This window comes from Danio rerio, chromosome 2, assembly GCF_049306965.1.
Source record: "Danio rerio strain Tuebingen ecotype United States chromosome 2, GRCz12tu, whole genome shotgun sequence".
Taxonomy (NCBI): Eukaryota; Metazoa; Chordata; class Actinopteri; order Cypriniformes; family Danionidae; genus Danio; species Danio rerio.
Window position 1 is genome coordinate 41,151,530 of NC_133177.1, and position 16,194 is coordinate 41,167,723.

General features: G+C 36.0%; 1 protein-coding gene across 5 annotated transcripts in view; it reads right to left on the reverse strand.

Annotated features, from left to right (window-relative positions):
• trim110 (tripartite motif containing 110) overlaps positions 1-16,194 on the reverse strand; it is a 20,469-nt gene continuing 4,275 nt past the window's right edge. For 2 of the 5 annotated variants that reach the window (XR_012393356.1, XR_012393354.1), the window contains exons 2-8: positions 14,360-14,529; positions 11,171-11,664; positions 9,067-9,162; positions 7,243-7,479; positions 4,475-4,620; positions 3,506-3,777; positions 1-953 (exon numbers count right to left, since the gene is read on the reverse strand). Coding sequence is in view for 1 of the 5 variants with exons in the window: in XM_021467764.3 (XP_021323439.1) it covers positions 681-953; positions 3,506-3,777; positions 4,475-4,620; positions 6,012-6,034; positions 7,243-7,479; positions 9,067-9,162; positions 11,171-11,664; positions 14,360-14,429 (1,611 nt within the window). In the remaining 4 variants the exon portion in view is untranslated. Of the gene's footprint in view, positions 954-3,505; positions 3,778-4,474; positions 4,621-6,011; positions 6,035-7,242; positions 7,480-9,066; positions 9,163-11,170; positions 11,665-14,359; positions 14,601-16,194 lie in introns of all 5 variants that reach the window. The other 3 variants (XR_012393353.1, XR_012393355.1, XM_021467764.3) reach the window with 2 other exon arrangements.

A 16,194-nucleotide genomic window follows, 5' to 3' on the forward strand; every position in this document is an offset into this window, starting at 1 on the left:
AGAATTTAGTTGGTTTTTAATTAAAATATGTTAAAATTTTCCAGATTTCACACATATCAATCGATCACAACAAATAAAATCAATTAAAGCAGGAATGAACTGTTCATGCATTTCATATAAAGCCGTCATTAAGATTAATAATTTTTTATTAATTATAAACAAAGGCAGACAAAAAACAGTCTATAAGAAAATGAGATGCGCAGCTCCATTCATCTCAGTGCCAGTTTATCAGCAGGGAAGTGATTTGGCCATCTTTGCTCATGGTAGGACAGAACTGTTTGAGCTAATCATATGACTACTAAATGACTAATTTTAACAGCGCTGATTGGCTGACGTCACCACTAGAATGGACACTACCCCAAACCCTTTACCAGCTGTGATGGGAAGGACTTTCACACATGCACACTGACAAAATATCTACTACTACACTAATGGAAATATTGTTGTGTAAATGTTGTATGGCTGTCTATGGAGAAAGATGCATTTGATCTTGATTCAGCTTACAATTATTTTAAAAATGTGATGATTAAAAAACCTTGTGATAAAGGTTTGACATTATGGTTATAAAAAGTGTAAAATTGAAAGATTTGTTGATTATTGACAAATGAAATAACTTTTAGCCATCATATGCCACATAACAAAACATAAAAACCCTTCGTGACAGTCCTCGTCATATTTGGTCATATTTTCTTGAGGATGGTGACTTTGCTGTTTAGTTCTGGTTTGTAAAGGCCGAAGCCGAGGCAGATGGGCTGGGTGAAGCTGCAACTAAAATTATGAAGGGGCAGCAGGGTGGAAGATGGTCCGACTTCTGAAAAGGTGATGGAGCCAGAATCATAGTCCAGAGCCACTGCTAAATGGTTGCCAGACATTTTTGCAGAGAGGTGTGTTTTCTTCCGGTTATGCCAGGCTGATAGTTTCCTGTCATGCTGTTGTGTCAGGCTCCAGGATATCTAACATTAAAACAAACTTGTTAATCTTATAATCATTTACAGAAATGCAAAACACATAATGGATTAAAGGAGGAAAGGATCCCTAAAATGCTCACCATTGAGTGTTACATGATAATAGTTTTATAAAAAAAAAAAAAATTCACTCCTGAGAACACACTGAGAACTTTTTATACTATCTATATTGAAAGTATAATAAGCTTTTCCTTTTCATGCTGGTTCTCCTCACTTTCTGTTAGAGAAAAAAAGAGTCTAGCAGAGTTGCATGAACAGCAAATGATAAGGAAAATTCAAAGTGTGACAGGAGATGATTCTTAACCTCTGAAGCCTTTTTGGTACTGTTACTCTCTGGACAAAGGTTTAGAAGCATTAAATGCTCTTCTATAGACATAAATTTACCTTTGTTTCAGAGGCAATAAGGCTCTATAACCTTACATTTTAGCAAGGTTTAAACCTTTAGTGTATGGGTCTTTCCTTATTGCTTTATTTTTTTGTAGTATTATTTATGATGTTATTATGAAGCATGCTGGACTGTGCTTTTTAATATTGTTTATAAGTGATTTGTCTTTTTAGGTGTTATATTATGAGGCCACTGCCCTAATTGAATTGCCCTGGTGAGATTAATAAAGTTGTTAAACCTTAATCCTCTACTGCACAAATTATGATAGATCTATAAATAATATATTCTAAATAAATAGTTGGGGGAAAATGTTTTTTATTTTAAGGTACTTCATGATATGTTGCCATATGGCAACAACGTCCAATAGTGAACTTAAAAATGTCTAATTTAGACATTTAGACATTTAGACTTATAATTAATAATTTTTTTTTTTGAAATGTTGTTTGTTTTAATTTAATTGACTTAATTACAAAAAAATTAACTTAATAAAACCTTATTTTGAGCTGTGAAAATTATTTGTGGATCTGAAATGAGTTGATCCTTTGTTTTTATTGATGTTTTCATTTGCATTCAGCTACTACTCACAATAAACGGCAGAAGTCTTAACCAAAGCACATCATTGGCTAAACTAAGGTGTTCTCTTTCCAAAAAAAAAAAAATTGAATGTTGGTCTTAAAGAAACAGTGGCAGGGAAATGAACATAAATTTTTGCAACACCATGCGGTAGAGGCTTAAACTTCTTTTTAAACTTTACAGTTAAACTTTTATGATGATTAGTGCATTATTTTTTTTGGAGCTTTGAAAACTCGTGTTTGATTCACTACCATTTTAAAACCATTTTAAAATTGGAATATTACATTATTTTAAGACAATAAAACATTAGAAAAAACTAAAGACATTATTTATGAAAGAATAACCATAAAATGTCAAATTAACAACAACTTTAAAATTGTTAGTTAGTCAGTCTACCCAAACATGTCAATTCTGTTATTAATTACTCTCCATTTGTTAATATCCAGAACACAAATCAAGATATTTTAGATGCTGAGAGTTCATCCTCCATACACAGCAAAGCTCTGACCAAAATACTAAATCCTCAAAACAGACAATGAGCCTTAAGTAGTTCAATTGGAATATTATCAAGCTAATGCTTAAGGTAATCCTTAAGGTATATTATTATTTTTATAATACTTAGGTAATAAATGTTGCCTCACAGCAAGAAGGTCGCTGGTTCAAGCCTCGGCTGGGCCATTTCTGTGTGGAGTTTGCATTTTCTTCCCGTGTTTGCGTAGGTTTCCTTCGGGTGCTCCGGTTTCCCCCACAAGTCCAAAGACATGCGGTATAGGTGGATTACTGCCAACTAAATTGGCAGTAGTGTATGAGTCTGAATGAGAGTGTATTGGTGTTTTCCAGTGCTGGGTGCTGTGGCAGGAAGGGCATCCGCTGCGTAAAACATATGCTGGATAAGATAGCGGTTCATTCTGTTGTGGCAATGCCTAATGAATAAACGTACTAAGCCGAAGGAAAACGAATAAATGAAAGGTAATATAATCGAGTCAATACTTTTGTGTGCACATAAAACAAAAATAGTGACTTTATTCAACAGTTTCTTCTCCTCACTGTCAGTATAGGGTGCTCCTTTAATGGACTGCTGTGCTCTTTATGTGCGTCGGATGCCTCGGATGTACATGTGCTTTGTTTCACTCAGAGGAAGTCACACAAAGTAATCCGGGCTATACATCAGTGCACAGTTCTCATAAATGCGCACCCTATACTGACTCTGAGAAAATAGGATTTTAATAAAGTTTTAATTTATGTTTTATGTGCACACAAAACAGTTCTCGTAGTGTGATTATGTTCTGATTGAACCACTAAAGGCATATGGTTTGTATTGAGGATTTTTTTTTGTTTTTATTTTTTTGGTACCAAGTCGGTATATTGATGTCTATAGAGAAGGAGGAGCTCTCAGATTTCATTAAAAATATCCTAAATTGTATTTGGAAGATGAATGAATGTCTTAGGGGTTTGGAATGACATAAACGTAATTTATTATTGACATAATTTTCAAATTTTCTGTGAACTATCTCTTAATCTTTTCTATTGCTATGTAGTTCGAGAAAGACATAGAAAACCCTGTTTTAGGGTCACTATTTACCTTGTTGCAGCCAAAGGCCGTGCCCTCTTTTGCTTTTCTCCCAATACAGTGGTAGGTCACTGCTATATCCCAGAAACCCTCCACCTCCAGCTCCCAGTAATGGGTCCCTGAAGAAAATATCTGACAGGAGAGCACCTGAGACCAGTGGTCGAAGCGGTCAGGATGATCAGGGACAGGCAAACGGTTCGGCACCCTCCTCACTGACCGCAGATCTTCAGAGATGTTAAGAAGAGGATGAGCTGAGTTTTTGTCCAAGGTTAATGGGCTGCTTACTGAATAACACATAGAAACAGCGAGTAGAAACGTTACCACTAGATGTCACTGTTGAACAAGGCAAATGAGGCACTCAAATACAGTATTAAAGGGATAGTTCACCCAATATTCTGTTATCATTTACTCAGCCTGCACTTAATAAAAAATAAAAAAAGATACTTTGAAGAACGCTGAAAATCTGTAAACATTGATTTCAATAAATGCAAAAACCTCCAAATGCCATTTAATATTTTCTTCTAAAATTAGCATTTTTTTCTCTGACTCCTGTGTATAGACTAATTTTACTTTTATAGTGAATAATAAGTTCTTAGTACCATTGCCTTTAAAGTGAAATAACTGAACACAAACATAGGAGGCTGAGAAACATTTTAAGAGGACATTTCGGACGGCATTTAGAGGTTTTTGCATTTGAACTCTTCATTTGTTTTTCCTACTATGGAAGTTAATGGTTACTGGTTTACAGGTGTTCAACTAAATAAAAAATAACAGTTGGAACCACTTGAGGAAGAGTAAACAGTAAGAAAGTTTTAATTTATGGGTGAACTATCCCTTTAAGTAAGCGGTTACACTGAAAATGATTATGATGATCACACTTAAGTTAGCTGGGAATCAACATTATTGATTATATTACTAAGAAAAATCAAAATATCCCTGTGGTCAGTGTATATTGTGGACTGTGTGAATGATAATACCCACAGAGATCTCTCTTGAGCTCAATAAGGCAGCGCAGAGTGTCAGCTATGAACTCTCTGTATTTATTTTCCACATTCTCTAAGACACGTTTCTTATCCATGCTGGGCTGCGCTGGTGTGAACAGAGGTGAGCTGAGATCTGACATCATCCTGCAAGACAGAATAGAACAGCGAATACAGTAAAACATACACATGCACACAAATAGTGCTCAGCAAAACTGAGTACACCCCATTTTAAAAATGAACATTTCTATCCATTTCTCATTGAATATAGGCAGTGTATTTTGGGGCATTAAACAGATTTATTAAACAGATATATTTTTTTAAATAATATTTTAATCACCAAACATATTTAGAAATTGAAGGATAATACAACTAAATTCAAGCAAAATATTGCAAAAAAATATATAAATTCAACTAATTTTTTTTGTTTTTGTTTTTCTTGATTTTTCCTTTTTTAAAAATTTGTATTTAATTTTTTTCTACAACATAAATTTAGGTTTACTAGTTTTTGGACCATTATCGTAAGTTATTTTGTTAGATAAGCTCCAGATTTGGCTTCCGTACTGACTAATCTAATGTATATGCACAAATATTATAATATTGTATAGCTTTAAGAGTTTAAAAGAGAGATTTGTGAGGGGTGTTCACATACACTTAAAAATGATGACTGCTGCTTGATTAAACTAGCTGTTTGAAATGAGCTGAAACAACACAATTCTTGTCATTTATTTGGCCAATTTATTTGTTTTTCATTCAGTCCCCTTAAATTTGTAAATCATTAAGTTAATTTAAGTCTTTTGTGTTAGGACAACATGAAAGAATTGTGTTGGTCCAACTACCTGGTTAGGGGATTTGTAGCTCCCAGCATGCTTTGCGTGGGATTGAATTAAGAGAGGGAAATGTTGACAATAAGTAATCTTAGGTGTTCAAAGTTAATAGAAATACTTGTTAGAGTTTATTCTTCACTTTAGTTTAAAGATTTAGAGGAGTTTCATGTAAAGCTTTGAGTTTTTTGAGATTACCACCATGCAGAAGCAGCCATGCTTTGGGTGATGGCAGCTTAATTAGCAAATACTGTTAGCAGTTTGTTGCTTTGCTGTGAGCAATAATTGCCCTAAAATTGGTTCTAAGGTCAGTCTCAAACAACTGAATATGTAACTCATGAAATACGCTTAAAATTGGCTCTCTTAGTCAATTTAGGATAACTTAAAATAATAGACATGATATTATTAGACCTTTGAGTTTAGGTTAAAAATACAGAAGCATTTAAATTTTTAATTGATAACATTATGTTGGACCAACTAAATTGCATTTAATTGTGTAAATATTTTTTTTTAGTAGGTGCTAAACAAATTGATTCAATGTAAATCCTGCTCTCAGCTAAATTGAGTTCATATAATGAGTTATTGTTTTGAGTGTATGCTGAGCACTGTATATGTGAATTCATATGCAAACTAATACCATCCCACTGCACTTACAAATCACAAGCTATTTCTACAACACTCACTGAAACAATTACAGTTGATCTAAAAACTCACTGTGAATCCTCTGTCTGGAATGCCTGCGAAAAGTAGGACTACTATGAACAGATGCAGAAGTGTCTCTTGCATTTTTTAAGCCACTTGTAATCATAATGAAATCTGTGAATGGCTTAATGTTTGCAATTATTAGATTGATAGATTCATAATGCCTTCTGGATGCATTCAAAAAGGTTAATAAGTATTCATTTATTCATTCATTGTCTTGTCGGCTTAGTCCCTTTATTATTCCGGGGTCGCCACAGCAGAATGAACCGCCAACTTATCCAGCAAGTTATTAGGCAGCGGATGCCCTTCCAGCCGCAACCCATCTCTGGGAAACATCCACAAACACATTCACACACACACTCATACACTACGGACAATTTAGCCTGCCCAATTCACCTGTACCGCATGTCTTTGGACTGTGGGGGAAACCGAAGCACCCGGAGAAAACCCACGCGAATGCAGGGAGAACATGCAAACTCCACACAGAAACGCCAACTGAGCCAAGGCTCGAACCAGCGACCCAGCAACCTTCTTGCTGTGAGGCGACAGCACTACCTACTGCGCCACTGCCTCGCCCAATAATAAGTGTTATAAACTGTAATTTTGCAATTCTATCGTCTTTATGCAATCTATTATATTTCTTGACTTGTTGAACAAAAGGTTTACTATCAAATAAAATCAAGACAAAAATTTAGATTGTTTTATTGTAGTCATTTAATGTTTTTTTTATTTTACTTTTATTATTGAGTGTACATGCTTAAAACAATCATAGTATTTTTATCATCAGCATATGGGGAATTTTATACAATTGAGGGTTTTTGCAGTATTGATCAATATTTTCTAAAGTTCCTTTTTTCATGATACACTCTCAGAAATAAAGGTTTAAGCTGTCACTGGGGCAGTACCTTTTCAAAAGACATATTTTTAACCAAAGAGTCCATAGTGGTACCTCAAGGATGCATATTAGTCCCTAAATGTACCTTTGAAGTACCGTTATGGACCTTTCAGGTACAAATATGAAAACATACTGCGCCAGTGACAGCTCCTGTACGGTTCTTTCTAAAAGTCTATAAAAAGTTTTCACAAATGGTAAAGGTCCTCCATGGAACTGTTGTTGGCACCTTTTATTTTTAAAATTGTATGTGTTTTATCTAGGAAATGTGCTAACATAATGGTGGGGGTGTGATGAACACTTTGCCTCCTTTAGATCTTCACACATCACTAGCAAATAATGTCTTAGTACCCAGATTAGCAGGAAGGGGTCGCTCTCCTCCAGCAGGGAGCCGAGGAAGTGGTGGATGCTCTCAGTTTGATTCAGATCTCCTTTCACTCTGCTGCAGTCTTCCTGCACTCTCTCCATTGCCTTCTGCCTCTCCTGCTCTGTGATTTTTATCACGGCAGACACCAGTCGGCCCACCTGAGCCTGCAGAGCTGAGCCCATCTGTAACACCTGAGAGACGTCACTCACAGAGGAGTCCTCCTGAAACACACGCACAAAACATGTGATCCTGCGTACAGCTCTTGCTGCACTTTAAAAATATCTGTACATTAGCAGTTTTCTGTATTTTGTGATTCATGTTTTTATGATTTGTTTTCCACTGTTTATTTAGGCTTTTGAATTCCATATTATATTTCTTCCAACTACTTTTAACCTTGAAAAGTTTGACAAAGTGACTTTTATTAACATTTTTAATAGTTTAGTGATTTAATGTCTGGGTTGCTCTTGTTATATATTACAGTATAAAAACTTTATAATAAACTGCTAGTATATTTTGTTATTTATAGACTTATATATTATTTCTTATATATAATATGATTTCACATTACTAAAATGTCAATAAAAGTCACTTTGTTAAACTTTAGAGTTAAATTTTCAACAACAAGTTGACAGAGCAGAGATCAAGGTCCCACAATGCAATCCAAAACCAGAAATAAACATGAAGAACTTGCAAATAACAAAATACACAAACTGTAATTAACAGATTATTTTTACAGTGTGAGCTCTGAAAAAGTTTAAAGAAACAATCATACATTACATACCATGAAAGACTTTCTAATGGTTTCCTTTTTACATTTAATTCAAATTAAAAACAATACATTTGATCAATTAAACCAGCACCAATACTCCATTAGGATTCTGTAGGATTTCTTTCAAGATTCCACCAATAGAAGGAAAGAAATTATGAGTGCAGAACCATGCAAGCTATTATAGTTTCCATTAAAATCAATAGAGAATGGGAATTTACATCATGACAAGTGCGTTGTTTTCAGACATGCTCTGGAGGGCAACAAGGTCAACCAAAGCTGTCACCACATTTTTTAATATTACCATTTGAAAAACATCTTACAAACATTCTGAACAAAATGAACAAATGTGTAGATATTTTATAAACACTCTTTGTGTGTCTGGGAAGCTGAAAAAAGGCATTCAGCATTCTGTCCCCAATGCTAAAGCTGAACTAGAGAATCCGAGCACAAATGCAGAAGAGGAGAATCAAATAACAAGCTGTTCTGTAAAAGACTGTATCAATGGGTTACCTTAAGAAAATGAAAACAATTTTCTTCTTTATTTAGTGTAAAACTTACACACTCTCATAAATAAAGGTACGCGAGCTGGGCTGTCACTAGGGTGGTACCTTTTCAGAAGGTACATGTTTGTACTTAAAGGATAAATATTGGTACCTCAAATGTATATATTAGTTCCTAAAGATTTGGAACACTTTTATACTTTTAAGGTGCTGATATGTACCCTTGAGGTATTAATATGGACCTTTTAGGTACAAATTTGTACCTTTTGAAAAGGTACCACCCCAGTGACAGCTTGTGTACCTTTATTTCTGAGAGTGCAGTTTTTTTTGTAATTAGTGTACATATAATACAATAAATCATACAGATAAATGGACATAAGGTTCCCGTTTCCTACATTTCCAGAATTCTTTGTGCTGTAACGACACATTCCTATTTTTTATTCACTTTTCATTATGACCCTGTTTTTAACTCAGCAGTTCTGCAGTCTTTATATTCAAGGTGACAAATCATTTAAAACACTAAAGATTGTTGAACTTACAATGATTGTTCGACTAGCGCGCTGATGTTCTTTTAGCATCATTTCACCCTGCTTTATTTTTTCTTCTGCTTTCTCAAACAGGCTCTGCAATTTTACCTGTAAATTGAAAAAATAACAAAAAATAACTAAACATAACATAACTGATGCTACCAGATAGAATTTGAAAGCAAAACGTAGTTAGTGATTTGTCATTTTGTGTACAGCTAAAGTAATAACATAAAGCAGCTGGTAGTACCAAAAGTAGTTGAGAAGTTTTTAATAAGTAAATTAAGGCAATAGATATTCAAACTGTTCAACAGCAGCTTGTTATTTAGCAAAAGATTGCTCAGCTAAAACTTTCCTTAGGAAAAAAAAAAACATTAAAGTAAAAAAATAACCCTTTAAAATAAAAAAAAACGTTTAAAAAATCTCTAGAACATTTCTACTGTACGCTATTGTAAAGACTGTAAATGTATTTCTCACAGTCTCACAGTTAAATATGACATCTAACCTGATAGTAAAAATGTATCTTTCATATTCCACTGCTTAGGTTTGCTGTTTTGTGTGAATAAAAATATTTTTTAAACAATGAAGTGTGTGGAGTTTGTACGTTTCCCCCGCGTTCACATGAGTTTCCTCCAGGTGCTCTGGTGTCTCCCACAGTCCAAAGACGTGAGGCAGGCCTGTATGTGAATAGGATGAACTAGTGTAGTTCCATAGTGTATGAGTGCATGTGAGAATGCGAGTGTGTATGGGTGTTTCCCAGTACTGGGTTGCAGCCAGTGGTGTAAAGTAAAAGATTAGAAATACTCAAACTACTGTAATTGAGTAGGTTTTCTCAGAAATTGTATTTACAAAGTAGTTTTAAAAATGTGTACTTTACTTTCCCTTGAGTACATTTTTAGTGCAGTATTGGTACTTTTACTCCACTACTTTCCTTCAACCTGCAGTCACTACTTTATTTTTTCTTGTCTATGGAGATTAAAAGAATCTGTCCTATGATTCCTGTCAAATCAAATCACACATAAAGTAAATCGCATCATAATGAACTACCTCAAGACATGGGCGATTTATAATTACAGTAAACTGTTTGGAAGCATTACAAATGTCCAAGAAGATGTCTAAAACCTTTACACGCACTGACCCAAAGACAGTTTAGATGCATGTCACTGATGAAAAGATGACGGATGAGTACTGTATGATGACCGAAATGGCCTTAAACACCCAGCAGGCACAAGACGTCAACAGGGCGTCAGATTGACGTTGTACTCCAATGTCGTGAGGACGTTGCATTTTGTTCGTTATAATCAGGTTGACATCAGAACTCAACGTCAGGCCGACACAATGTCCAACATCTAATATAATACCAACCCAATATCAACGTCTAGTGATGTTACAGCTCGACGTTGTGTGGACGTTACCACTAAAACCTCTATCTGATGTTGGATTTTGGTTGCCATACCTGACAAATAAATGTCAATATTTGACGCCAATATGACGTTGGTTTAAGATGTTGGTTCGACGATAGATTTAGTCACTTTCCAACATAACCTAAAAACAACTAAATATCAACGTCATTTGATGTTGTTTCTGCATTTCAAAATAACTTTGTCCATAGATGGTGGCTAGACATTAAGTTTTGGTCCCCTGACATCACAACCAAAATCTAACCTAATATTAACACCTTATGATGTTGTGTGCCTGCTGGGCAATCACTAAATGCACTACAGAATGTTACGTTTACACACATCCACAAATTACATGTAAACGCATCAGCTTTTAACAGCATAATAAAAAACTATTTACTACTCTTGAGTACTTTTGAAAGGGCGACTTTTTACTCATACTTTGAGTAATATTTACAACAGATACTTTTACTCTACTTGCACAACATTTTTAGGCAAGTAATGCTACTTTTACTTAAGTATGATCATTCGGTACTCTTTCCACCACTGGTTGCAGCTGGAAGAGCATCCACTGTGTAAAACATATGCTGGAACTGTTGGCGGTTCATTCCGCTGTGGCGACCCCTGACAAATAAGGGACTAAGCCAAAGGAAAATGAAGGAATGAATGAACTGGTGTAAAGTGCAGTGTAATCAATACTGGATTATCATTAAACTTACTTTATACTCCTCTTCCACTTTTCTCACCCCTTTGACCTGATGTTGAGCGTGTTGTCCTTCCAGGATGCAGTCAGCACAGACATACTGCCCATCATCCATGCAGTAATAGCGAAACATCTCCTTATGGGCCGGACACCTGCGGCGGGACACCTCCATCAGCGGCTCCACCAACAGGTGAGTGCTGTAAGCAGGACGCTGCAGATGTGGCAGCAGATGCTGCTCACACAGAGAGATCTCACAATTCAGGCAGGTCTTCACTGCTTCTTGAGCCTCATCGCCTTCTTCTTCTGGACAACAGTCACACAGCACCATTCCCTGCTCCTCCAGGCACCGTGGGCATACAAATCTACGCTTGCCAGAGCCTTCGTTCTGACTCCAGGCCTCTTGTGCACAGGTTGGGCAAAAGCTGTGGCCACAGGGGAAGGGCTGAGCTCGACCAAATAGATCACGACACATGGGGCACGTGTGCTGTTCCTCTAAGGAGCCCATAGCAGCTGCAAATTTATTTTAAATGTGAACAATTAATTTAAATGCTTTAATGTGACTAGTATTACTACAGGGTCAAATTTAAAATAGATATTTGTCAAATGTACATTACAGATTTTCAATAAAAAAAATTCAAGTCAGTTATTTTTGTTAATATCAGAAGTGATGGGTAAACAAACATGCCCCAGGCCTTATTTAGTTAATTTGGTGTAAGTGATGACATAGATCTATCTTAAAATCAACATACAGTTATTAGATTTATAACTCTTTTGGCATGTAGACTGATTTTACTTAAAAAAAAAAAAAAAAAGATATCCTGCCTGCAACTTGAGAAGATGAGACTTTCCCTTAAAAATAAAACCTCAGAAATAACACCTCAAATCCCCCATCATTATTTTAGTATTTTTATTTATTTATTTTCCTTTTTTCCCCTTTCCTCGGTAATTTTTTTGTTCCCTCACATATTATGTTTGTGCTAGTATAAAAAGTATATATATATAAAAAATGTCAAGACTCCTTTACTCAAAAAAATGTTAAGGATTGCTCTTTGTTCAAAATATTTATTTGAAATAAATAGCTTAGTTCCTTCATGTTGTCCCAATACAAATAGATTGTGTGGAACCCAGCATGTTTTTTTTTTTTTTTACAGTTTAGTCAATGAATTTGACAAAAATTGTGTTATTTACAAGCCTCTGTTGGTAAAAAAAAAATGTTGAGATAAAACCAGATTTAAAATAGGGAATTTACTCCTTTACAGGCATACTTCATCCAAAAATGACCCAAATTATTTATTTCCCCTCATGTGGTTTTAAACCTTTATGTGATTCCTTCACTCAAAAAATAATATTTACATGTTAGTTTAAGGGCGGCATGCTGGCTCAGTGGTCAGCACTGTCACCTCACATCAACAAGGTCACTGGTTTGAGTTCCGGCTGGACCTGTTGTTATTTCTGAGTGGAGTTTCCATGCTCTCGCCATGTGGGTGTGGGTTTCCTCCGGGTGCTCCGCTTTCCCCCACAGTTCAAAGAAATGTGCTATATGTGAATTGGATTAACTAAATTGGCTGTAGTGTGTGTGTGTGTGTCTGTGAAAGAATGAGAGTGTATGGTTGTTTCCCAGTGCTGGGTTGCAGCTGGGAGGGCATCTGCGGTGTAAACTTATTTGTTTTATGTTCAGTCTAGTTCAATTTGCAAAAACAAATACAATAACTTAATTCCTTCATGTTGTCCCAACACAAAACAATTGTGTGGAACCCAGCATTTTAAGTGTTCTTTTGTTAACCATAAAAGAAGATCATTTTAAGAATGCTGCGTGCTGGCACTCATTGACTGCCAATAAGAGAAAAAAAATACAATGAAAGCAAGTCAGTGGTTGGCAGCATTTATCTTCATTAGTGTTCAAGAACCACTTGATGGTTAAAAAGTAGTGAGTGAATTTACATGTGTACATGACTATCCCTTTTAGTAGAAACAATCTGGCACAGCAGGCATTCATCCCCAGAGGTAGCACCGTCTTTAAGGCAGCACAATACTTGGGCCAGAAGTAAAATGTAGTATTCGGCTGATATGTTAATTGATACGTGACATTTACATTTAAAAACATTTTTATTACTTTTAAATAAAGAAAAAAAAAATCTTCCTATCAGGTCGGTTTGAGAAAAAGCACATCCATAGCAAGCCTAAGCGCAATGATTCTTGGGTTTATCAATTTTATTGCAGTCGTGACACATAGCTGGCCCAGTTTACGCTCAGTTATGGGCTATTTACTTGGCTGAGAATTGGCCCAGATATGGTCCATGTTTGGCCCTTGTCTGGAAACCAGACTTGGCCCAGACATATACCATAATTCACTGCTGCATATATGGGCCAAGCAAAATCTGATTGTGTGGGCCAGAGCTAAGCCAGAGATATTTTGCTATGTGGGAAGGAAATCTCCTAATAGCAGTTTATGTACAGTACAACATTTAATCAAGTAATGATATCAATGTAGAGTAAATTACGATATACATAGAAGAAAAAACACAGAAAAACAAAGCAAATTCCTAGTGGTAAAAAAATAATGCTGAACACAAACACACCAGTGTTTACGTTTCTCTTTAACAATTTGTCCTTGAAACAAATTGGCCTACATATTAATTAAAAGTCAAGTGCCACACAGTTTAATACAGACCTTTTGGGCATGCACAAACTAATCCTTATTATTTAGTTAATCTGTCTCCTAATCAACTATTTTTAGAAAGCTTTTCTAATTGACTGCAGGATAAATGAGGTAATCTTCCATGAATCTTTATTAAAGCTATTAATCTGTGTTTGTAGGTTTAGTTCTTTAGAAACTGAAACCCTGGAAATATCAGAAATTAGCAAACTGGTTCATCTTAGCGATACTAACTCAACCAGTGGCATGAGTTTGGGATGAAACTGTTCAATGTACGTTAAAGGATGCGTGTTTTGGTGATCAGTGAGTATTTTTGTCATTCCGCCTGAAACACTGATGGCGGATATCTGACACTTCCCCTTTAATTTTTGACACATCAGCCTTTATTTACTTTAAGGTTTTCCCTGCAGACAATCCCAGACCCAGGCATCTGGAAATCAAGAGATTAACTCCTCAGTGACCTCCTGACCGGAATTAATGTTGTCATTTACAAATCACAAGGTTTGCATTATAGTGCATAACCAACTCACACGAAAACATCAAGCTTACCTGTTGTGTCCTGCAGTCTTCTGTGCAAGGTAGAGCAGGATGTTTTCACACAGACAGCCAAAGTGAGCATGGAGGAGTGTGCATGTGGGACGGCTGGCTTATCCTGCAATGTCTTCTTAAGCAGACTGACTGACCTCTTAACACAGAGCACTACTAAGCCATCACATGACCTGTTTTTTACACAAGCCGTGTGAGGTGTGGAGAATTCACCTGCTCGTTCTGTTTAAACAACTGATGACAGCTATGAAAAGTAAAGACATAGTTAGTATAATATACAGTATATTTACAGGTATATGTTTACAGCACAGGAAAACCATCAAGCAATACAATAAAGTTTTAATGGTAAACTTAATCCATGGACAATCACTGGGCCAGATATAGACTAGAAAGCACTGGATCATATATTTTGTTTTAATTTCTCTATTTAGCTACAATATTTATATTGTACTGAAATAGTGATCTAGCTACTCATCCAAGGTTATTACAAAAACAATAAAAAACTTATAATGTACCCAAAGCTCATGAAGGTACACAGATTTTTTCCAAAAGAAGTAGAAAACAATACGCCCAAAACAAGTAAAACCACTATAATGAAACTTTAAATGTTGATAAAAATCTCCACAGCGGAATAAACCGCAAACTTATCCAGCATTTGTTTTACGCAGTGAATGCCTTTCCAGCCGCAACCCAACACTGGGAAACATCCATACACTCATTCACACATACACTATGGCCAGTTTAGCTTATTTAATTCACCTGTAGCGCTATCTTTGGACTCTGGGGGGAACCGGAGCACCTAGAGGAAACACAAACACGGGGAGAGCATGCAAACTCCACACAGAAATGCCAGCTGACCCCAGATGAGGCTCGAACCAGTGACCTTCTTGCTGTGAGGTTATTATGCTATCCACTGCGCCTCCCCATTTTACTCTAAAAATATAATTTATTATTAAGTATAAAGTACAGATTAATTTCTTGCATACTGTTTGGCACTTCAGAGGCCATATTAATAGGTAATACAGAGTCCAAATGCAGTGCCACTAATAGTAAGACGGTGTGTTCCAAATGGGATTTATTGCCCTCCAAGGACACTGCAGAGATAAAACAAAAATGATCGCCATGTGTTGTTTCAAAACCAAGTGCAAAAAAAACTGACCACGTCGAAGGGCCCTTCAGAATGAAGATTTTAAAGGATACAACTAACAGATACTTTAGGCACCCATGATTATTTTTATATATATTGTTTTGCAATTTGTACACCAATGAACATGTAAAAAAAAAAAAGAATCAAAACAATTTACTCAAAAAAAATTTGTCGGGCAGCACGTTGGCTCAGTGGTTAGCACTGCCACCTCACTGTAAGATGGCCTCTGGTTCGAGTCCCGGCTGGGTCAGTTGGCTTCTCTATGTGGAGTTTGAATGTTTTCTACGGTGTTCACGTGGGTTTCCATTGGATGCTCCGGTTTCCCCCACAGTCCAAAGACATATGATATAGGTGGATGAACTTAATTGGCCGTAGTGTATGAGTGTGTGTGTGAATGATTATGTAGGGATGTTTCCCAGTACTGGGTTGCAGCAGGATGGGCATTCGCTGTGTAAAACATATGCTGGAACGGTTGGTGGTTTATTCCGCTGGGGCGACCCCTGAAAAAGAGACTAAGCCAAAGAAAAATTAATGAATGAATAAGTTTTTCTTCAAAATAATCTACAGTTTTTTTTTCATTTCAGAATTTCCTGGTTCTTTTAATATAATAAGGTTGTGACCCATTTCCATCATAAAATAAGTAAAATGCAGATAAGTTGTTAGGCGTCTTAGATTGACAACTGGAGTTTGA